The 24,019-nt window shown below is 45.5% G+C and overlaps 1 protein-coding gene across 1 annotated transcript in view; it reads left to right on the top strand.

Annotated features, from left to right (window-relative positions):
• Nucleotides 1-24,019, top strand: part of LOC144818172 (general transcription factor IIH subunit 2) — a 368,595-nt gene that overhangs the window by 220,007 nt on the left and 124,569 nt on the right. The window contains exons 10-11 of the mRNA XM_078675294.1: nucleotides 3,743-3,830; nucleotides 22,235-22,342. Of these exons, the coding sequence (XP_078531420.1) occupies nucleotides 3,743-3,830; nucleotides 22,235-22,342 (196 nt within the window). The remainder of the gene's footprint in view (nucleotides 1-3,742; nucleotides 3,831-22,234; nucleotides 22,343-24,019) is intronic.

The raw sequence follows: 24,019 nt of genomic DNA, 5'->3' as shown, positions 1-24,019 counted from the left end.
AATCTAGGCCTAAGGTACCAGGATGGTTAGTGCAGAGACTCCCCAGTGGTTGGGGTCAGTGGCAGCTTTGAACACTTTGTGTGTAACTGGATACCTTGTGCTTGGCAGGGACTGTGCTTGCCCCCCATTCTGGTTTTGCATCAATACTTTGGAAACCAATCGCATCTCCGTTCATGTGACTCCATCAAACATGGATTTCATAAGACATTTAATAATTTCAGGTTTAAGCACCCCTCCCTCTATGAACAGTTTGTGGGATTTACTGTAATCATGCACTCTTTCCATGCTTCTCTTCCCTGAATCCTCATCCGCCTTCTCTGAGGAGACTTGTGTAAAAAGTGATAAAATAATTGTGTTGTGGCGTCATGTGCTATGGTGGCACATGCCATGATTTCACTTGCAAACTACCTAACTTGTTTAGTCCACCCCACCCCCCTTCTTTTTTTTTTTTTTAGGACTTGTACCCTGGAGGAGGGGGTGGTGGTGGTAGGTGGGGGCGAGAGGGGGTCAGTCAGTATAATCACGTGTGCAACTTGTTGTTTACAGAGCAGTTTCAAGTGCATGAGCTGCTGGAAGGGAATCGAATTACATCAAACCATAGTGTAGGCTTGTAAGCAGGGTTGGTGGCGGGTGAGTGGGAGGGTTGATGCCACTGGCCAGGGTAGGGGTGCCTGCACCCTGTTCTGGGGCGAGAGTAGACAGGAAGTGGGAAGCAGCGTTGGGCACCAACGCATCCACACTCTTCTTGTTTCTGGACCCTGCAGGGGTGCATTTAGGCTTGCAAGAGTGTCTTAGACTCTTGTGGGCACGCCAGTTTAAAAGCAGAGAGTTAGGATTATCCACGGGATCTTTTTTTCCCTTGGGCCATATCGCTCCTGCGGAAGTCAGAGTCCTGCAAGTTCTCCGATTGGCTGGCAGCAACATGTGAAAAATTATGCTGCCATCCATTACAGGACTCGGGGACTTAGCATAGCAAACAAATACTCTCAGCCACTCTAAACATGCCTATTTGAAAGTGGAATACTCTGCTAAAACAGTTTCCATTGATTTAAGACTGAAATGGAATTATTACGAGTAAAATAAAGTGCCGCAATAATGCCGCTAAATTTAATTTTTTGTGCTGCTAAATTTGCAAATCTATGCTGCAATTTCCTGGGGCGGTCTGTCTAAAGTGGTATTCCATGTCCCCAGGGCCTGTAATCTAAACGCTACTGGTGGGCCTATCTCAGGCCTGCCACTGCAAAGCTTGTGTTTGCAGTTTACTGCATGTTCTAATTGCCATGTAAAACCCTCTGCCAAGCCTTAAACTCCCCTTTTATTACACAAAAGGCACCCCTAAGGTATGGGGTGGGTGACTGCTACAATTTGTGCATTCCCTCTAAACCGCAACAAATACAGGAAGGCTAGGTGTGACAGAGAACTTATCTGCATTCTGATAGCTCTTACTGGGCATGAAGAAAGGGGATGAGCTGACACACCTGAATAGGCAGTGTCCTGTTTCCCACAAAAAGGGCTGATTACCCCCTTAATAATAGTCTGGAGCCAGGGCTGGGAAGAAAGGAGCTATGTGCACTTCGAAACCCCTTCTTTGAAGTCACCCTCACTTCAAAGACACAACAGGGTATAAGTACTGGGTCTCTGACTCTACCAAGACAGTACACTTCTGGACCTGTGAAGAACTCTGCTAAGAAGTACTGTTGTGCTTCAGGACTGCCACTCTGTGAGACTGCTGTTCTGGAAGAACTGCTGTTCTGCTCTCATGTACTACCTGCATCCCTGCTGAGGAAAAGAACTGGACCCATCTCACATGAACCCAGAGTGACTCCAAGGGCTTGCTGGCTTGCCCCCCTCTCTGAAGACTCAGGGGCATCAAAGACTTCCTACAACCCTGCAACAGCACCTGGACTCTGCCATCTGTGAGTCCTGTCTTGCCTGGTTTTGCCAATCCATTGCTGGGCTCTTGGCAGTGCCTTTGCTTGTGATGATCCAGCAGGACCCACATATCAATGACTTTATGCCAATCAAAACCGACGCATCTCCTTCGACGATGGACTGCTAGGCTCGATGACAACACATTGCCTGCATCATAAAGGGGTTTGTCAACATAGCCTTCATCGACTGCACTGATCGTAACAACGCATTGCCTCCATTCACAGGATCGCAGATATATCGCTTCCTCTGCTCCTCGCATAGTCTTAGACGTTGATGCTTCCTCCATCCAAGGAACTTTTTCAGCAGGACCTGCGGCAATCTTGTAGCTGGCCTGTCGTCCATCATGTTCAGCCTGAACTTTGTATTTACCTCGGTCTAGCGTAACCAGATATCCCTGGTTGGCGTTTCATTCTACTAAGAACAATAATTTGATTTAATCTTTAAAAAATCGTAACTCTGGTTCTACTTATTGGATTTTTGTCATTCTTGTCTTGTTTTACTCATACTTTGTTTTTCATTGTGTTATTGTGTGTATCCATGTGTTTTTCGCACAAATACTTTACACATTACCTCTTTAGATAAGCCTGACCGCTCTGTGCCAAGCTACCGGAGGGTGAGCACAGATTATATCCAGTGTATATCTAATTTACTCTAACTAGAGTGGTGTTCCTGCTTGGACACGGTGAATACCTCTGCCAATCTCAAACGGACACTCACATATTCTTTGCTTGGGACTTATACTCAGTCTGACAGGTTGTCGGAGCAGAAGTAAACATGGTCTTCCAATAGTTCTTGTCAAATTGTGTTCTGTTTTGTGGTTGCACTATTCTACCCACAATTCATTTGATACGACTTATCAACTTAGCCATGCAACCTCTCTGTGCACTGCATAGATAAATCACAACAGTCCATGCCTGAACAGTTGCCTTTCTGAATCAAAATCATTTTGCATCTTTTAAGTAGTGGTACTGCAGACATTCTAAAGCTCCAACTTGGAGGAATGAAGGAATGCTGCACCACTGTCTGCCATTGTCCATGCTTGTGGCAGTTCTTCAGTGTGATAACTTCTCCGTGTACCCTTTCACCAACCTGTGCCCAGAAAGAGGATGCAGTATTATGACTTTTTTCTAGTTTTGTTATCTTCATGTTCGGCTTGTTACACTAGGTGTCATCCTAGGGTGTGGCCATTGACATTCCCCTCAAGATGATGCCCTATGTGGGTATTGTCATACATATTTGGAAATATGGTAACTTATAGCAATGCCACATAAACCAAAGCTCTGTGTCTGACACAAGGCACTACATATGCTGCATCACTTTCGCACCGCTCACTCTTTTGTGTGTGAATTACCTCTACATTGTGTACCAGATTCAGCAGAGTTGATTTTCACTTTAATCCTTGCCTTCTAGTAGACACCACTGAACATTTGATTTGCATAAATCTTATATCTTTGGATGTTAATAGTTTACTTTAAGGATTTTGTTTGGTATATTGTGTAGTGAAATTAACTTGGATATATGGTGTCCATGTTGAATTGACGTTAGCTATGCTGATCATATTGAAATGTATTCTATCCGCTGTAGGTGTTAGTCTGATTTTTAACTAAACTATGTATGTTGATTCTATTCAGTCATCTATTTTGCTGTGTACACATGTGTATGTATTTACAACGGATGTAAATGTAGCACTTTATCTTGCTTGACCTGACCTTTTCAGCTGAGAATATGTTGAGCTTTGTGTGTACTTTTAAATCTTCGGTGCCTGGCTAGTGATTTAATTTTTTTTTCCTTTTCTTTTTCATATACAAAGAGTCTGAAGGCTTCTAAAATAAGAGTGTCTGTCATCGGTCTATCTGCTGAAGTTCGGGTCTGCACTGTGCTCACACGGGAGACTGGTGGTGGGTACTTATACATGTCCTTTTAAAACTAACTTGTTGTGTGAAAGCAGGTTGTGTTATAGTGTTGTAACTGTGAAATCCGTTTTTGCTTTGTAGTATTGCTAAACGTATAAACACCCTCTTCTTTACACATGAGTCTGTGGTAACATAAAGGAGTTGCTTCTGGCAGTGGTACCTAGTACCTTCTTAGATGCAAGTGGGAATTTTAGATGGTGCTTTTAGTTTTCCCAAAAGGACACCTGTGGAAGTTTATAACCAAAGAGGAGAGGCATTCTGGTGAAGGTGAATATGCCAAATTGCGGAAAGGACACACCAGATCAAGCCTAATTTATGTCTAGATACATAATTATATGTAGATGGACTAAGTGTGGGGGGTGGCCAGATTTCCAGGAGACGGACCTTCCCATTAATCATTATGTCCCTCTGCTTCTTCAACATTGTGAATAAATATATTTCACAGCATTCAACTGCATAAATAGTTGACACCAAGACTTTAGGAGAAACTTCTCCCCAGCAGTAGCGCTAATTGGCAATGCTTGAGTTGGTTCTGTCTTAAGCCTTCACCTGACGAATCCACACTACTTGCCAGGCCAGAAGAGACTGAAATGAATCATGTAGTGCCTCCTGCCTGTGACAACACATTTCGCCAACTGGAAAAGTAAAGTTCTGAAGAAATGTGTTTAGTGTTTCATAAAAATAGCCCTAGCTGCTGGCTACAGTTAGCCAAAGGTGATGAAGCACATTTGTATAGTTGGTCAGTGGTGTATTTCCTTGCATGTAGCTTCTTGGTTAAAGCCTGCTAATGTATAATTGCTCAAGTTTACTTTGGTTATAACTTGCAAAATGTCCTGTGCATTGTTACAGCACCTATCTGTCTATCTTAAGTATCGTAGCAATCTATCTCGTCTATCAAGCTAGCTTATATATTGAATCTATTATTAAAGTGACAGCATACTCTATAGGAAAAGCTGTTTTCACATTCCTAATTATTTTGTCTCTCCAAGATCAATGTGCATCTAACTGCAAAGAAAATGTACTGGAGAGTCACTTTGAAAATGATACGTTTTGTGCAGGTTGATCAAGTAAAGTAAGTTAGAATTATGAAGGGGTATCCTACAAAAGTGCTATGAATGGTTACAGTTGGAATTTCAACATGAACCTTTCTGAACAACAACAAATCCAGTAGGGCTCGCATTTATAGTTCCATTCCCAGTATTTTTGTTGTAGCACTTCACAGCATAGGCTTTGTACCTCTCCCAGGGAAATGTTGAGGAACGGAGAAACGGGATCAGACTCCAAACTCAGAAGGCAGAATCACTTTGACTGATAGAACAGAGGCAGACACTTCATCAGCAGCATTGTGCAGATCACTTTCTTCAGCCCCAGTTCCTACCAGAGTTTCTCCAGTGGACAACATACTTGTGTACCACAAAGTGTTGGTGACCGGAGCAGCTAAACTTCTTATTCCCTTGATGCTTCATACCACCTCTTCTGACATTTCCAAGACTTTGCAGCATAAAACTCCTGTCAGACCCTTAGTGCGAGGTCTCATTGAACCAGTGACCAGATGGTCTCTAGTCCATGTACCTTCAACTGTCAACCAATGCCAGGGGGTAAAGCATACTGTCCACCAGACCAAGACCCTTTTTCTGAATGGAGAGACTCCATCAGATTTGTTGGTTGCAGCAGTCAAGAAAAGATTCCCTGACATGCTCTCTTCTGCAGTCCAGCCAGCTAAGTAACACCACAAGATGGATGAAGCTGTCCAGAGAAAATGCGTTATATCGGGAACAACCCCCAAAGCAGCAAGATTGATAACACTGCTAGGAATCCTGAAATGCTTTGTGTACTGGCTGCATAACGATGGCAGATATGATTTCTTCAAGCTAGTCAATGAAGGCAAAATTGCATCCGGCTAAATCAGCAAAGCATCTGTCAATGTAATAGACTTTTCAGCCTGTAATTATTGCGAATGCTCACATATGTGTTTAAATTCATGGCATGGCACCCCCTTCCAGGATTAAAACTGAATATGAATTTTAGGCCTTCCTCTCTCACTGTTGTCCGTTAAGTCTCACAAAAAGCTACAAGATTCATACATTTAAGGTTTAGGCAGTGGACTTTGAAAAGGCTACTCCAGATATCAATGCAGACACTCCGAAAGGAGAAACCACCACCAGGTTTATTAACTCTGCTATCACGCTGCATAGCAACAGCAGTAGAGGCTTCATTTTTACCAGACTAGACCTTCAAGAGGAAGATCTCAACAACTAAAAGTGACAGCTTGCAAAGTAACTCAAACATCCAGGCAGCGACTTTACAACTCCATCCTTATTAGTATCCACTTCAGCATTGACGTTCATAACTGGACATCTGAAAAACATGACACATGGGTGCGCTTTTTGGACAGGAGAACAGCCAACACGTGTGGAAAAATATATAATGGTATTGCAGCACCAAATCTTACCCGTATCCAGCAAGCAGATTGGATGTGTTGAGGAGATCTTCAAGATGCATATTTTCATGTATCAGTCCGCAGGAAACACAGATTTGTGAAACCAAAAGAAAATTCAAGATTCTAATATTAGGTATGAGGTTGTCCCCAAGGGCATTCTCAAAATACATCGCCTCAGGAAAAGGGGAATATTCTGTGTGTCCGTTTGGTACAATTTGGCACCTGATAGCAAGTACACTGAAGAAAGCGCTTTAAAGTTGGAACTTCGTGTAAATTATTAAAACTGCAGGTCAACTCCACCTCATGGGTTACAGCATTTGACCCTTTGGTGGCCTAAAGGGCACATTTTAGTAAAGAGTATGAACTTCCAGCAAACCGTAGCAATACAAAGAGATATCATACATACATCTGTCCTAGGTTGAGGAGCACAGTTAGAGATCCTCCACTTGCAAGGGCCATGCCTTTAGAGAGATAGGCCATGTACTTTCAACATGTTAGAATTCTGGTTGTTCAACAGAGAGATCCTGATTCAAACAGACCACACAGCTACCTCCTATTATTTCAACAAATGAGGAGGAACAAGGATGAAAGTGCTTCAAGGGACACTCAAACTATATATCAGGGAGCACCAACATAGCTGCAATACATCTACCAGGCCCCCAGTACCAACAGTCAGGAACATTAAGGGGAAATCATGAGGGCCTTCGATGTCAGTGAATGAGCTATTTGAACTATGATGTTGTGAAGATGAACAATGGTGAGTTTCACAAGTAACCTTATTGTAATAATTGATCCTAGCCTCGAGGAGGCTCACTGCCCAAGAATAGTTGCTGGTAAGAAAGCATTCACAAAATTTTAACCTCAAGGATCTGAATACAGAAATGTATGGAATATTTAGTGCACCACTACCAAAGTAATTCATATTTATAGAACAATTAATATATCAGAATGCTTTTATTATCTTTACCTGAGACACATACACGCTCTCTTTCTCTCGTTCCAGAAATAAATACACACATACACCACAATTAGTACATACATCTCCTCATCTTACACATTGGGGTACCCTCCAGTCAACCTTTTTGCAGAAGACAGAAGAGGAAACGGGTTTTTGAATCTTCCTCCAGATTGCATGATTATTTATGGGCAGGGTTTTCCAAACTTGAGCCCATGTTCGGTTGCAAAGGTCCAAGTGAAAAATGAAGCTGCCTTTAAATTCTGTTTTTATCTTGTCACATTTGTTGTGCTTAAAAGAAGACAAAGGCCATGTCTTCTTACAAATTGTGCTTATTTTTTAACATGGAGATTAGGTTTTACCATCTCCTCTCACGTTGCTGTCAGAGAAAGAAAACTAAAGTGAATCATGTGAAAATCTTGCTTTGATACAGGGAGCATGAAAGGAAAGACTGAGGATGTCATTTTTGTAACACACAACAACATGTAAATACCTATAAAGGAACTGTACACATTCAGCAGTTAGGAAACAAAAAACTAAGCACATTCGTTTTCGTAATTCTATGGTCTGATGGAAATGAAGGTATAATAGGATCAGAACAAATCAAGACGCTACTTGGTAATGCACAAATTATAAATATTCACTGAAATGTATTTATTATTTATTTAGAAGTTTTATATAGCGCTGGCCAGACCCGAGGGTATCGTAGCGCTTTACAACAGAAATTAAGCTGCAATCACATAAGAAAGGCATAGTTCCCCATAAAAACACAGAGAACCCAGCGGGCTGCATGTCATTGAGGAGAGGAAGTCCTGAGATAGCCTCGATGAGCGCACATTGACCTGGGCTCAGCCTCATTCCAGGAGGAGGTAACGAGGGGGGGAGCGAGGAGGAAGGACGAGGTAGGGTGAGGTTGAGCATTGTCACGGGCCTGTAGGGTTCCTGAGGAGGGGGGTAGAGATGGAGCAATTATCAACTGGCTGCAGATTGTAGGAAGAGGTAGATAGTATTGGAGCATTATCCAGGGGCTGTGGAGAGTAAGTTTACGCGTTTCAGCGGCAGAGCTTGGTTCGGGAAGGCATGGTTGGGGTAGAGGACTTTTAGGAGTCTTTTGAATGTAAAAAAGGAAGTGATAGTCCTGATATCGGCTGGGATGGAGTTCCAGATTTTTGGGGCGTTTCCCGCAAAAGACCGTGCAGCAGTTTTTTGTTTGCGTGTTTTCATGGTGATGAGTAGCATGGTGTTGGAACTCCTGAGGTTTCTTGTCTGGCCGGCTTTCTTGAGTTTGGAGGCCAGGTATTCTGGTTTCCCAGTGTGAAAGGCTTTGTGTGTCAGGCAGGCAGTCCGAAAGCTGGCCCTCATTTCGACTGGGAGCCACTTTAGTTCTCTGAGTGCGGGTGAGAGGTGGTCATATTTCTTAACTCCGGAGACCATTCTGGCAGCTGCATTGAGAGTTGTTTTGAGGGGGGCTAGGTGGGATTGAGCTGTACCGGTGAGGATTGCGTTACCGTAGTCGAGTCTCGATAGCACTAGTGACTGGGTTGCTTGTTTGAGATCTTAGGGAGGGATGAAGGCCTTGATTTTGTTGAGGAGCTTCAGATTGAGGAAGGCACTCTTCGCAGAGATCTGAATGTGATTGTTCATGTTCAGTTTCGGGTCAAGGGTGATTCCTAGAGATTTTACCGATTTAGCCAGAGTGAGATTACCTTTGAGGGCATCTATTGCTTTTAGACACTCTACGATTTGAGGGTATTCTTCTTTGTTGGCGATGAGGAGGAATTCTGTTTTGTCTTGATTGAGTTTAAGGTGGTTGGTTGATGGCCAGTGTTGAATTTCTCTAAGGGTGTTAAGTCTTAGAATGTCGTTAATGGAGGAGGTTTCCAAGTAGATCTGGGTGTCATCTGCGTATAGATGGAAGGGAATGTTGGCTTTTATGAGTAGGGTGGTGAGGGGTTGTTAATGGAGGAGGTTTCCAAGTAGATCTGGGTGTCATCTGCGTATAGATGGAAGGGAATGTTCGCTTTTATGAATAGGGTGGTGAGGGGTTCCATGTATATGTTTAATAGTTGAGGGGAGAGCACTGAACCTTGGGGGACACCTCTGCTGACGGGGTGTAGGTCAGACGGGAAGGATTTGATTTTTATACTTTGGTAACGGTTGTGTAAGAAGGAGGAGAACCATTTTAGGACCATCTCGTCTGCACCTACTCTGTCTTGGAGAACCTTGGTGAGTAGATTGTGGTCAACCATGTCAAAGGCTGCCGATGGGTCCAGGAGGATGAGTAGGCAGCTTTGGTCTGTTTATGATTTCGCACCAGACTGGGGCGAGGGAGTGTTTCAGTTTTTTGGTCAATTGGGAGGGAACAGGATCAAGAACGTGGATGAGGGCTTGGAGGAAGAGATCAGTTTGAGAATCTCATCATTGAGTACGGGATCAAAGGAATTCCAGGATTCCGTGGGGAGCTTGTGCGTGTTGGATTCGATTGTAGCAGTTAGGTTATTGCAGGAGGGATTGAGGTTGATGTCTAGTAATAACTCAATCTTGGTGACTTTTTCATTGAAGAAGATGACGAATTTGTCGCAGAGGTCTTTGGAGGCCTGGATTGGGGTTGCTGTGGTCTTGGAAGTTTGTTGCCTGTTGATGTTAAAGAGTTCCTTGGGTCTGTTTTTCGCGTTGTCCAGAGCGGTGCAGAAGAAGGTGTTTTTTTAGTTGATGATGTGCTTTTTGTATTTCCTTCGGGCTGCTTTGAGTTGATCGTGAAGGCTCATAGAGGGATTGTTCCTCCATAGACCCCCCCCAGTTGCCTCCTTTCAGGGTTAATGTCCGTGTTGAACCAGGATCTGGAAGGAATGCTCCTGGTTTTTTGTTTGTTTCAGGGAGGCTAGTTGGTCTAGGATGCAAGTCATAGTAGTGTTGTAGTGGGACATGAGATCTGTTGCGGAAAGACCATCTGAGGAGATGGGCAGGTGCGTGTTTATCTTTTCTTCTACGTCGTCCATGTTGATCTGAGTTAGGTTTCTCGTCCATGTGGGGGTGTCTTGGATGTGGGGTTGGTACATGATCGGTTGCGTGATGTGGAACAGGATTAGGTGGTGGTCTGACCAGTCCACCGGTAAGATATGATCTAGTGTGATTGAGTCGTGTTCGGCGATGATGGCATCCAGGATTGCTCCTTTGTTATGGGTTTCTTCTGAGCAGTGCAAGTGAGGTTGATGTTGTGTAATAGGTCATTTAGGTTTTGAATTAGTGGGCTGCTTGTTAAATTCCAGTGTAGGTTGAGGTCGCCTAGAATAAGGTTGTCGGTGTCTCTGAGTGAGCAGTGAGCAACCAGGTCTGACAGATGCTCCGTGAAAGTGGTGGTGTTGCCTGGAGGATGGTATAGGAGGTGGCAGTGTAGTGTCTTGTTGTCGCTTGAGTTAATGTTCGCGGTTAGGCATTCAAAGGTGTCATAGTTGAAGGTATCTATTTCTGAAACTGATATGTTGTTGTTGTGAATGATCGCTAAACCCCCGCCTCTTTGGTCTTTACCGTCTTTGTAAATGATTGTAAAGCCTGGGGGTACTAGAGTATCCATGATTGGAAGCGAGCAGTCATTTAGCCGGGTCTCGGTGAGGAAGGCTATGTCTATGCTGTGGGCTAGGATGGATTCCGCTTTCTCTGTGGCATGTTTAATGGCTGATCTGCAGTTTATGAGAATGCAGTTAGTAGGGGGTGTTTCTTTTTTAGGTTTCTTGCTTAGGGTTCAAGGGGCTGTTGGTGAGGTAGGAAGGGGGTTTAGGGGGTTTCCGTGTGGCGTGGTCTCTTCTGAGTCCGGAGATCACCTGGATAGTGGAATGAGGGATGCCTGTAGAGTGGGTGTCGTACGAGAAGGCTAGTTCTGCAGCTTTGTCCGAAGACATAGCTTCTGCGGTTCTACTGGGTCTCATATTATGGCTCAAGAGGGGGGACCGGGTCCAGCTGGGTCATGTGGTCTTGGCGGGCCTTTGGTGTGGGGGGTTGTTTGCGACGGGAGTACAGGTGTGGTTTTTAGGTGGATTGCGAAGTGAAGCAAGGTTGGTTAGGATTTTGTTAAAACCCTGATTTATAGTAGCTAGTTGGCTTTCGAGCAGGGAAAGATGTTGTCCTGCCTCTTCCAGGGTCGGGGAGGGTGGGTTCTGAGCGGGGTCCTCACTGGGTCCGGGTGGGGTGGTGGGGGGGGGGGGAGACCTGGCGCAGTTGTGTTATCGTCTAGTAGTTGTTGTGTTGTCTGTGAGGGCTTTCGGATGGGACGTGGGGTGCGGAGGGTCATGTTGCATCATCTGCATACTTTTGCAGGAGGGTGTAGGATGGTGGTTGGAGGTCTTAGCCTGTGTATTGTGTTTGATCTGTGTTCTTTGGAGGTTGTGTGGGGGGTTGATTGCGGGGATGATTCAACAAGGGGGGGAGCCATTTTCTTGGTGCCAGCGGTGCGGGTGGTGTCTCGTGGAGGGGGGTAATAATTTATGATAATGGGTGCAGGAAAGGTGTGTGTGCTCGGTTGGGGGTTCCGGATGTCCGGGAGGAAGGGGTGGGTTGGGCGGGGGAGAAGTGAGTGAGAGGCGGCAGTCCGAAGTGAGGGGAAGAGTGAGTCAAATGCCTCAAGGTTGTCATTGTTAGCTTGTATCAGGACTGTGCCTTTGGAGTAGATGGTCACAGAGGTGTTCCCTTTCCGCGCCATGCGGTTGGGGATAGAGAATGATAGTTTGCAACTGTGGGGAGTATTGGTAGTCTTGGTAATGTGGCGATGAGGACGGAATTCCACTTATCGGGACTTTCCGTGTGAAAAATAAAATCCATTTTTACTTGGCCGTTTGAGGAGTAGTGATAGATGTCAACAAATAGTGATTCTGGGTATTGTCTGATCAGTTTGTGTTTGAGGTTCTTTTTCGCATTGGGTGAGAAGTTGGGGGGAGAACTTATCGAGAAGGAGTTCGGGCCATGTGGTTTTAAATGATTCACTGTGGTGGGGTTGGCGTGATAGAAGGCATTCTGTCTGACTGGGGCTGGTTCTTTAGGGGCTAGGAGTGTTGTAGTGGTGGATGAGACTGGTAGAGAGGTCCAGTCGCGTTTTTTTTTTTAGGGGTGGTTGAATAGCTGCCCTCACGTGGTCGGTCCCGGAGGCAGGACGGGAGATCTTTTGGGGTGGTAGTCGGGTGGTCAGGTAGAGTGAGTCCGGGGGTAGGAAGGTGCGGCACGACAGGGGTGTGGCAGGCCGACTATACTAGTCTTTATGATGTCAGAATTTACTTTGCGGCCATCTTTGGGTCAGGCCCCGTATGCATTAGGGTTGAGGAGGTTGCAGGCTCTGAGGTGCAGGGGCCTTCTTAGCTTATCTTGTTGGGACCAGCCAGTGTATGGTGTCTGGGGAGCATTAATGGTAGAGGGGACTCACCGGTGCAGCTTGTTATCGGCGTGACGTCCTGCTTCTGTGCGGCCGTTTTGGAGTCAGGCTTTTCAGAGTACAAACATCGCTTGTGAGCTGAATCCTGGTGGTTGTCTGGCTGCTTTCTCCTATTTCAGTCCTGGTTCGTTCTGCATGGCATCAATCTTCATGGAGGGCTTTGTGTAGGCATCTGTGGATGTGAGGGGTTACCTTTACCCGATTGATGGAGGGGCGGTCATCTAGTGGACAGGCACTGCAGAGCTCTGCAGTGCTTTGCAATCCGCTTACAGCAGTTCTCTAGTTTTAGATCGGCTGTCGCTATAATCCTGGGCCATCAGGACTCTCGTGGTCTACTGAGGGGTGTTTACGAGTTGAGAACAGTCGACTGACTGACTACATTGGGGGTTCGAGGTTGCTGCGGCCATCCCTTTTCAACACATTATTATTTGTGTGCAATCTAGTTTTATCAGTAATACTGCTATATCCATCTTCCTGCTACCATAATGTAGTATTAGGTGAACCGATAGCAATTCATTTTAACCAATGCACAAGGCTAGTCTGCAGCATTTGCCATAGAAAGTGGCATTACCTTGGAAACTGTTGTACTTTTGATATTGCAGTAAACCCAGGCTCCCAGCCAGTGCTTAATTTGAGCCTAGGGTGCCGTTGGACCACACTGACACTTCTTGTTGGGCACTGCCACTTATTTTTCAACATCAGTCATTTGCCAAGAGCAAGAGAAGGAAAAACACATAGCAAAAAATATGGCGAAAGAGAAAGTCAGAAATCTGTCACAAAGAGAGAAAGCAGGGCCATGTACAAGTTAGATAAAGGGCCAGGCAGCATCCTCTATTGGATTAAAGAGGCATGAGTTGGATTCAAAACTATGCAGCCTTGGTATTCGGTGCAGAGACAATGCACTGGCTGCGGGCTTCTGACCAGAGCTTTGAGAACCACACAATATACAAATAAAGCACTGTTCCCAGTTGAAATATGGGATCGCTCTGTTGTCTCTCCCTGTGTAGCAATAAGCCATTACGGATTTTTTTTTAATACTATTGAAATACTAAGGACTCACACTCACTTCTTTTTCTCCAAAAGGGAAATTGAGTTTTCATATTAACCAGCCAGTCTTGCTACATGCCCCACATTCCACCCCCAATTCAACTTCTCATCAAAGAAATTAATTTATGCACATGTGAAATGGAAAAGGACACTAAAGTATTACTTAGAGATAACAAAAGACCTTAAGCTTTTTGTATGTAATGGCCCTGTAAATACTAGAAAGGTAGTGTCGAAATAATCTTCATTAAGATGAATTGTGTCCTGCATACAGTTGATACGAACATGCAGATACCTCTCTTCAATGCAGACCAAAAGTTTAATACTCTAAGGGAAAAAATCCGCGAATCGCCAAAAAATGTCCCAGTCGCAGAAATCAGCAAAGCAGCATCCTGAAGTTCAATACATGCTTTTACGCAACGCTGTTGTCTAGATTCTGATTCCAGCATGGATTTTTAAGTACGGCAGGAATCCCTAAAAGACTTGGGGCCAGTTGTACATTGATAGTTCTTGTAAATTGCATACCAAGTTTTTGCAACAACTATTTTATTTTGCAAATCTACTTATGTACTAATGGGTAGGTTCACAAATTACACAGGGGCGCAGAATGACCTACCTAATTAATATTCATTTACAAGTTATATGGGCTGCAGCTGGTGATATCAACAAGATCAGTGATGCCATGAGTAGTATATAGGTGTTTGCATTCTGATTGCCTAGCTAATCATAAATTAAACATTTTAATATCCCTGGCCCTAATGGCGAGGCTTCAGGCGGGTGGCACCATTGTAAAGGTATTGAGTGACCATAATCCTTTGTGGCTGGGCTTTGGTATCCATAAAGGGGTAAGCATGGTCCGGGACAGCTCATGCCTCATCTCTAATTGTCCAATCCCAGGGGCTTCACTTGGTCTGGAGTCGTGCTGATCTGGGTGCTGTGAGGAACAACTTGTGAGCCAACCATCTTGATCCACTCTTGAATTATTTAAATCCCCTGGCCAACTTGCAGGATGAGGGTAATTGTTTTGCCCGTTTAGGGCTGGCCATTACAAATCTTCTCATTAAACAAATTAGACCTGTTATCCCAGGGGCTAGGTGGTTTGATTTCTCCTGTAGGAAGGCTTCCTCCAATTTGCATATGGCTTTGAAGAAGATTCCTAGAGATAGCCAGAAGATCCATGTGTTAAGAGTGGAGTATAAACCGTCCCTGAGCAGGAGGTAGAAGAGAGACCAGAATGGAGTATTGGGGAAGGCTGGTGCAGTCTTATAGGTTAAAGGATGCCACACACTTTTGGAACGTGGTTAAGGACATTTGCTCTCTGGGTTCAAGTGCTGACACTGTTTGTTTATTTATTTATTTAAAACACTTGTAAAGCGCAGCTGTCACCTAGCAGGCATCCTGGCGCTGAGTGGTTTACTCCTGATTTAGAAGCTGTGGGAGTTGCTTGGGGAGTGGTAATGGAAGGGGGGTCTAGGGGAAAAGCCAAGTTTTTATTAGTTTCCGAAAAGGCAGAAGCTGTGAAGTTTGGCGAATGTCGGCGGGAAGACCGTTCCAGAGCTTAGCAGCCGCCACTCGGAACGATCTTCCCCCGATCCTGGCTCTCTTGAATCTGGGTACTATTACAAGGCGGGCGGTCGCAGATCGCAACGCTCTTGTTGGTGTGTACCAGGTAAACATCCGTTGAAGAGGTCTAGGTCCTAATCCGTGTAATGCCTTGAAGAGCAGGCAGAGAGACTTGAAGGCAATACGTTGCTTCAAGGGAAGCCAGTGTAGCTCGGCTAAGGCAGCCGTGGTAGAGGATCTCCTGGTCCATCCAAGGGCCAGTTTGGCTGCTGCTGACTGGACACGTTGGAGTCTGTCCAGCAGTACCATGGGGGAGTCGAGCAGGAGGGCATTGCAATAGTCAAGGCGACTTAGAATAGTGCACCTGACTATCTGTGCTCTGGCGGGTGGTGGAAGTAGAGGCAGGATTTTGCGCAATGAGCGCATGAGGGCCGAGCAGGTGGCGACAGTTCTTGATACCTGAGTTTCCATGCTCAGTTTGTTATTGAGCATGACGCCCAGGTTGCGAACACTGGCCACCGGTGGCGGATTATCTGGATTTTCCGGGGGCCTGAACTCGGCAGGCAGAAGACGAGGTATGCGGCTTGCTGGACAGAACAGGACCTCGGTTTTGGAGGAGTTGAATTGGAGGGAGTTGTGGTGTAACCAGCCAGCAGTATCTCTCAGGCAGTCGTGGAAGGCTTCTAAGGTAATAGAGTCTTCACCCACCCAGGAGAAAATAAGCTGGGTATCGTCCGCGTAGTTTACTGTAGTCATATTGTAGGATTTAATAAGAGTGACCAGTGGTGATAAGTAAACATTAAAAAGAATCGGACTGATAGAAGAACCCTGGGGTACACCGTGGGGGACTGAGGAGAAAGCAGATTGAAAAGGGGGGAGGGATACCGCCTGTTTCCTTTCTCTGAGAAAGGAGTGGAACCAGAGCAGGGCTGTGCCATCAACCCCAGCCTCTCTCAGCCTCTCCAGCAGGATCACGTGGTTGGCAGTGTTGAATGCGGCAGACCGGTCCAAAAGGATCAAGGCCACCGCTTGGCCCCTGTCTGCCCGCATTCGAAGTTCTTCCATGGCCGTAAGTACAGCTGTTTCAGTGCCATGTTATTACCACCATTAGCTCAGATGCTTGGGTGGGTCATTTTAGTGCCTTATATCCCTCTGACTTGTCTCAAATATGTCCGGAGGCAGTAGTGGAATTGCCAATGAACATAAACTTTACACTGGAAGAGCTCTGGGATGCCATCATGAAGTCTCCATGAAGTAAAGCCCCAGGGCCGAAGGGGGTCCCGATGGACATATACAAAAGTCCCGGAACTATGGGTCCCATTATTATGCAACTATTTCTATGTTTTTGCTATCACTGGCTTCCCAGACTTGTGGCACACTGCTTCCATCATGCCTATCGTCAAAAAGGGCTACTTGTAGTCCCCTAGTTGTTAATGCCCGATCCCCCTGTTGGACTCTGCCGTCAAAATTGCAGGGACGGTGGAGTTGGAGCACCTGTTTTTTCGGGGTCAGTATGGGTCTGTTGGAGGGTCAGTATGGGTTCCGGAAAAGGCTGGTCACTGTGGAGCAATGCTTAAATTTGCATTTACCTATTTTTTTCAATGTCAAAGTACTTTATTCGGTTAGAAATATAACCATAAAAGCCTCCGTGCTGTTGGACCTGCTTTCGAGGAGTTCAGGGTTGTCTTTTGTAGGGTTGCTGATTGTTTACGGATCGTCTTACTTTGTATGGTGGATTTAGGCATTTCTATGGGGGCTAGGTGCTGTGTGAGAGGGTCCTGCCAGGGTTTTTATGAGTGGCGAGTTAGCCTTAATCGCTTCCTCGACACCCGTGAGCTTATCCCCTAAGCTGGTTATTTTTTCGATCAGGGGAGATAATGTTTTCAGCATATTTTCGATCGAGGCCAGTAAAGAATCCTGAATAGGTGCAGTGCTGACAGTGCTGGAAGTGTTAGGCAGTGGGGGATTTGGGTTTAGTTTTTGTTGCTTTGCCTGACTCCCCATTTGTTTAACCCCATCTCTCTTCCTTTTGGTAGAGGAGACCTGTGGTGACACTATAGATTTGAGATTTAACTTTGATCGTACAAGAGGGGGAGTACCCTGTGAGCTTTCAGTTAGTTGGTGTTGTCTACAGGGCTGGGGACTAGTGGTTGCTATAGTGCAAATAGGGGCACTAATTTGCACATGTCCTGATTCCACAGGGGCGTACGTGGATTTGCATAATTTATTTAGTTCCTCCAGTAGAGATAAATCTGGTGCTGCATTGGGAGTCTGTACAAGAGAACATATACTAGAAGGACAATCCATGACGGGGGATCGTTCTATTCTCTCTAGTTCATTTGAAATGGGGAGAGTTACCCTCCTAATGAAGTAGTCCATTGACCCCTTAAGCTTATGACTCTGGGAGGGAGTATTTCTGATATCCTCCTCGCGGATCATAGCGGAATGGCTTATACAAGTTAAAACTGGTTCAACATCAACCGCCGGGGAAAAGTTCAACAATGTTGACGCTCTGGAGGGACCTGTAATAGACTGGGGAATGTCAAAGAATATCTGTACCTTATGACTTTATTTTACTTCCTTCCGCGGATCAGAATTGAAAGGGGGGGGCGCCCCGTCCCGGCCTCTTCTGGCCCCTGATGGCCACAGATGGCCCGCCCTCTGCTCGGGCTCAGCCCGACGCTGCCGGCGCGCGTCCCGCGACGCAGGGGCTCTAGCTGGGCTTTAGAGCACCTCCGGGGGCGGTACAGGGCGTGCGCGACTTCCGGTCGCTTGGGCCGCTGGGCAATGGAGTCCGCCGTGCCGCGATGTCCCAATGATGCAGCGGCAGGCGGTAACAGTGCAGGGAAGCAGCGCGGAAATGCTGCGGGGCTCCAGTAACCCTCCACCGCTCCCTGGTCAGTAACGTTGTGTCCCCCGCTTTCCCCCGGGGCTCTAGCTGGGCTTTGGAGCACCTCCGGGGGCAGTACAGGGCGTGCGCGACTTCCGGTCGCTTGGGCCGCTGGGCAATGGAGTCCGCGATGTCCCAATGATGCAGCGGCAGGCGGTAACAGTGCAGGGAAGCAGCGCGGAAATGCTGCGGGGCTCCAGTAACCCTCCACCACTCCCTGGTCTGTAACGTTGTGCATTTGCCTATTAACAAATATACCATCGCAAAGCTAGGCTCCCTTTGCCTAGCCTTCATGGGCTTGTTGAGCGCCTTTGATAGTGTTGTAACATCTAAACTGTGGGCCTTCCTGGAGGTTATAGGGGTGGACTTAGGTTTCGTTCAATTCTTGCGGGCCCTTCATTTCGATCTTTCAGCATCCTAGCAGCTTTCTGCTGGAAAACGGTGTACGCCAAGGGTGTGTATTGGCCCCTATGCTATTCCTATTGTACATCATTGGCCTTGAGGATGCTCTATCTGCCTGTTCTGCAGATGCACCATATGCGAGTAAGAACAAAGGTCCGGCGTAACTCTGTGCAGATGCTGCAGTTTTACTCGGGAGAACATACAAGAGCATCAATACCTTTTTCCAGGTGTTGTTTATTTTCATGGAATCCTTGGGGTTAGCCACAAATGGTTCTAAAACCTTCACCATGTTTTGTGGCCCCAAATCTGTGAAGACGAAGAGTGTGTTTCTGCAGGGCCACCCTGTTGCTCCTGCACAGGACTTTTCCTACTTGGGTGTGGTTTTTGATGCCAGGAATAGCTGGGGCCCCTGCAGATATAAAACCTCACACACGTTTTCCAATGCTGCAGGCTATATTTACAACTTAGCCTCAGGCATTGGTAAACAAAACTGTGGCTCCCCTCTTGGAGGTCTTTAGGAGCAAATGTTGACCCATTCTCACCTATGGGGCTGGGGATATTCTAACCCCACTGCCCTTCAGATGGAAGAGAAAAGGGTCCTGTGGCGTATTTTAGGTGTACCCAGCCTGCACCACTTACTTTGTCCACCAGGAGCTGAGAGTTGAATGTTGAAGATCGTGTTTAACTGACCGCCTGGTGTTATGGTGCACTATTTGGACGAATTCTCATGCAGGTTTTAATAGGAAGGTGATTTCTGACTTCCTAGCCTGTGACAGAGGCCTGTCCTTACCCTGGTTACAATATGTTAAGCAATAATGGTCCTCCTTTGAGAGACCAGAAATCTTATATTTTCCCTCTGCTTTTATCAAGACTGACATTACCTGGCTAAATAAGCATTTCTACCCAGGAAATTGTAGCTTAGAGAGGTGGATAAACTAGCCAAAACCTATGTAAGGGTGTATGGGCCTATGCAGACCACCCCCAATATGGAGCATATCTGTCTTGGGTGAATGCCACCTGGGACAGAGTCCTATTAACCAGATTCAGATTCGGTATCAAAAGGTGGCAGTTGAGTTTGGCCAGTTTGACCCCTAAAAGGTTTTAATCTGATCTTGCAACAAGACTTCACTGCAGAGTGTGCTTCATTTTAATTTTTTCTGTAAGTTCTACTTGGTATTCTCCAAAGGGTTTTCAGTACCTTTAATCTGAGCTAGCAGTATTAGAAGATGAGCTGAGGCCTTGCTTTACTTGCATCTCTATTTGTCCCCACCCTTCCCCGCCCCACAGCACTCCCTCCAGGAGCCGCTACTGCTTTCAGCCGACTATCTTCAGGGGGTTCAAGCCTCTAAGCCTTCGTTGTCTTTCATTATTGACGTAATATGCGCTGTAGCTGGTAATATCAACAAGATCAGTGACGTCATGAGTAGTACATAGAGGTTTGCGTTCTGATTGCATTTCAATGATGTTTATGTTTTGACTCCTACGGTATCGGCATTTAAGCTAGTGGAGAACCATAACATCAATTTTAAAAATGTTCTTTGTATTAGATCATCTGCAATAGCAGATCTGTAGTTATGGTTGAGTTGGTTATTTAACAATTATTTTGTGATTTCTAGTAGTTTTAGTGAGATTTTACAAACCCAAAACAAAAATGTTGTGCAATTTGGCCACTGTCTATGGTGGTGTTATTGTGTGTTGAGGAGGGGGCTGCCCAACTTGCACACCTTATTTAAAGTGCTACTAGTCTTTCCCTCAATGTACTTTTTCCCACTAGCAATACGCCCATTATTTACTACTGTACACGTTGTGGGGGAAAAGCAGTTCTAAAAGCTTTGAAGAATTTTTGTAATAAAAAAAAAAAGGTCCTTTGGAGCTTGACACCAAGCTTAATCCAGCGGATTCTGGGGGACGGAAGACTGGGAGCAGGGCTGAACCAAGGCCTGTCCTCCATAGATCCCACAAGGAACTCTAGAAGGTTGTAGTAAGTGGGCTCTGTGGGACTGAGTCTATATAGGGTGTGATTAAGAACAAAGATTTGAGCCAGCCTGCTGAGGGTGCAGGTTGAATGGGTGCTAGGTGCAGTCAGGGCACAGGGTCTTGGGACATGGTACTAGTTGCACTGAGTGGCCAAGGCCACACTGCAACCACAGCCCACAAGGTACTGCTGGATGCCAGCCCATTGAATTCCTTAACAAGCTGCTCATCAAGACCGCTTGACAAGTAGTCCGTGTCCCAGCATGCTTCGCCCCATTGCCTACCAAAGCTGCTTGTACTTTTTGGGGAGCAAAACACACAAGATGATGGACGGAATGTTGCACATTGGCAAAACATTCACCCCCAATCACAGATCTGGGTTTAATCCATCGTTATTTTGCGCACCACGCCACCCCAGTTCAGACATGGCCATTTGCAAATCAGTCTTGACCCTGTGCCTCATGAGAACAGCCCAGACCGAACTGCCAAGCCATGTCTTCCCTGGACCGGAATCAAGCATCCTAGGACTGGTTTCTGGCTATCAGCCGTCTTCAGCCAGGATAGCTTGACTCCAGTGGCGCAGTGAGCACGGGACCCACGCCTGGGCATACCCTTCCCATACCCTTGTACTTTTTGGAGGCCAGGGGCAGGTGTCAGTGTTGGCACCCGGCTCCTCAGCAGTCACAGCTGCCAACTAAAATAATGAAGTCACACTACTATGTTATGTTCGTATACGCTGCTGAGGTGGAATAAAAAGTACAGAACGGTTGCCCTCCACCCCCAGCAGGCGCACACAAGAACTAAATGCCCGACCTAATTATAGAATTTACCAGAACTCCACAGAGGGACATTTATTAACTTTTGCCAGTCTGTGGTATTACGACTGACTCAAATAGGAAATCTAATCATGCCTTGTAGTAAAATACTAAATGCCCTTCTGGAGTCAGAAGTAAACATTGCAGTACCAGAGATTTTCGTGTGGTGTCAGTACAATGCTGCTGCTCGGACAGGGTTATTCAGTACAGTCCTGTGGTACTATATTAGATTATATTCCTGCAAGCGTTATAGTTATTAATTGTATAATTTCTAAGTATTACCTTTCTAAAGATTTAAGGAGGAATGACAAGACAACATTATTGTGAGTGAGTCGAGAGGTAACAGGTTTGTTGTGTAAATATTCAGTATTAATAATATGATGCATGGGACAACATTAAAGTTCCATCAAACTACATATGGAGATTTTGTACAGTGTACAAACTGAACTTACATAATGCAACAGCTACACAAGCCCACACTTCATGCTCAGAGCTGGGTATGGCTGGCCCAAGACATTGCTATAGGCCTCACCTTTCCAAAGCCCACGTTGCTTCCTGGTGGATGTGTCCTGTATTTTAAGGGTCAGAGACAATGTGTACATAGCTGAAGGTCACAAGCCCAACCTAATTCTCGATAAGTATACAAATGTTTTTTTTAAAACACAGCTGAGCTTTGTGTAGATGACTCCTCATGCACGGCTCATTATTTTCATAACCTTACACATGGTGCCATAGATGACTTCGCAATAGGCATTATTCATGACGTCATTGGTGCCATCACACATAGTCACTGTTTTCAAGACAAGAGTGTGATGTATGAGATCATGCAAACATGATGTGTCTATTGTGTCCTTGTTTAAGACTGAAACATGTTTTAACTTTTACAGGAACATACCACGTCATTTTAGATGAAAGCCACTACAAGGAGCTGCTGATGCAGCATGTCATTCCACCTCCTGCAAGCTCAAGTTCAGAGTGCTCACTTATCCGGATGGGTATGTGATTGGTTGTGAATTTACTCTTTTAAACTATGTTTCATTATATAATAAATAGTTAATCACGTTGGCTAATAACATACTTAAATTTGATTTTAATGCTACGGTTTAATGAATGCTGTATCCAATTGATATTTTAGTCTGTTGCCTTATTTATTGTTAACACAAGTTGATCTTGTAGTTCTGAATGTTATTAATAACATTCAAATATTTTTAAAATGAATATATTTCTCACATTTCTATTTCATTTCTATGCTATAGGGAAGTGAAATGAACGTCTTAGGAGAAACATGATAGCAATTTCTCCAGTATTAGGGGTGTCTTTCATAGATTCACATGCCTGAATCATTCCCCGTCGTCGGAGTGGGAGTCCCACGGTACATAAAAAGCAGTAATATGCTATAATTACATTGGAAAAAACACTAATTCCCAACCAGGAAGTATAGTAGCTCAAGCTACCATAGAAAAAACTTCCACCTTCGTGACTATCCCAGTCATTATGTATAGTCTAAAGTCCAGCCAATCAGGCGCCAGCACCCACCAGAACCTTCTCCCCAGAGGCTCAGGCTCTCAGATTTTTTTCCGCACGTCGTGTGTTAGGGAGTCTCCCTGAGCTCTGCTCAGTTTTCTCAACTTTACTTCAATTTGAACTACTTTCAAGGATGTCTTCTAAGAAGTCTCTCTTCAGAGCCTGTGATTGTTGTGGTAAGCTTCGGCTTTTTGAGAAAGATCCACACAAAAAGTGTATATATTGCCTATACCCAGATCATCAGGCCTCTGACTGTAAGATCTGCAGAACCATGCCTCAAAAGACTCTCAGGGATAGAGAGGGTCGTTTACTTCTGTGGTTGAAAAGATTAAAGGATTCTTCTAATCCTGCATCTGAGGTGGGCAGCATTGCCTCTGGTTCAACTGCAGCCTCTAGGAAGAGGCCTGCGCCTGAAGGAATGTCATCACCTAAGGCAAAGGTGACTAAAAAACAACCACCTACTAAGGGACTGGATAAGCCTTCAACATCCAAGGCTGTCCCCACAGGCAAAGGCTTGGAGGGCACTTCTGACCTTCAAAAGAGAATTACCATCAAGATTCCTCAGTCATCTGAGAGGAATTTACCACAGACCTCATCTCCTCAAACGGCGATGTCCACTTCAACCTCCTCGTCGACGAGAGCGACGACTACAGTGACATCGACGGTAACTTTTTCCTCACCTAAACCTCGTATGATTGTCATCGTCGATGTCGTCACCAACTATGGTATTTGTCTCTGTGAAGCCTGTTCCGTCGACGTCCGTCGTTGACGCCTCGTCGTCGACTCCTCTGAAGGCTCTACCGTTGACGAAAAAGAAATCGTCGACGAGCTTGTCGACGGGCTCCACACGTCTACGAAGGTAACACCGTCGGCGAAGATTGACCCGTCGCCGAAAGTAACACCGTCGACGAAGAGTAACCCGTCGACGAAGAGTGTCCCGTCGACGAAGAGTGTCCCGTCGACGAAACAGAAACCGTCGACGAAGGATGCCTCGTCGACGACAAAACCATCGGAAGGTTTAGTCTCAGTCGACATTGTTTCTAACACCACAACAAGCATCAGGCCAAATACGTGAAACAACAATGCAGTTTTCACCCCTTTGTATTTCACCTCAAAAGGTGTCTTCTGAAGTGCCAGACCAACTTTTG

The sequence above is a fragment of the Lissotriton helveticus genome, chromosome 2_1 (genome assembly GCF_964261635.1).
Source record: "Lissotriton helveticus chromosome 2_1, aLisHel1.1, whole genome shotgun sequence".
NCBI classification, from domain to species: domain Eukaryota; kingdom Metazoa; phylum Chordata; class Amphibia; order Caudata; family Salamandridae; genus Lissotriton; species Lissotriton helveticus.
This window is presented reverse-complemented; position numbering and strand designations above follow the sequence as displayed.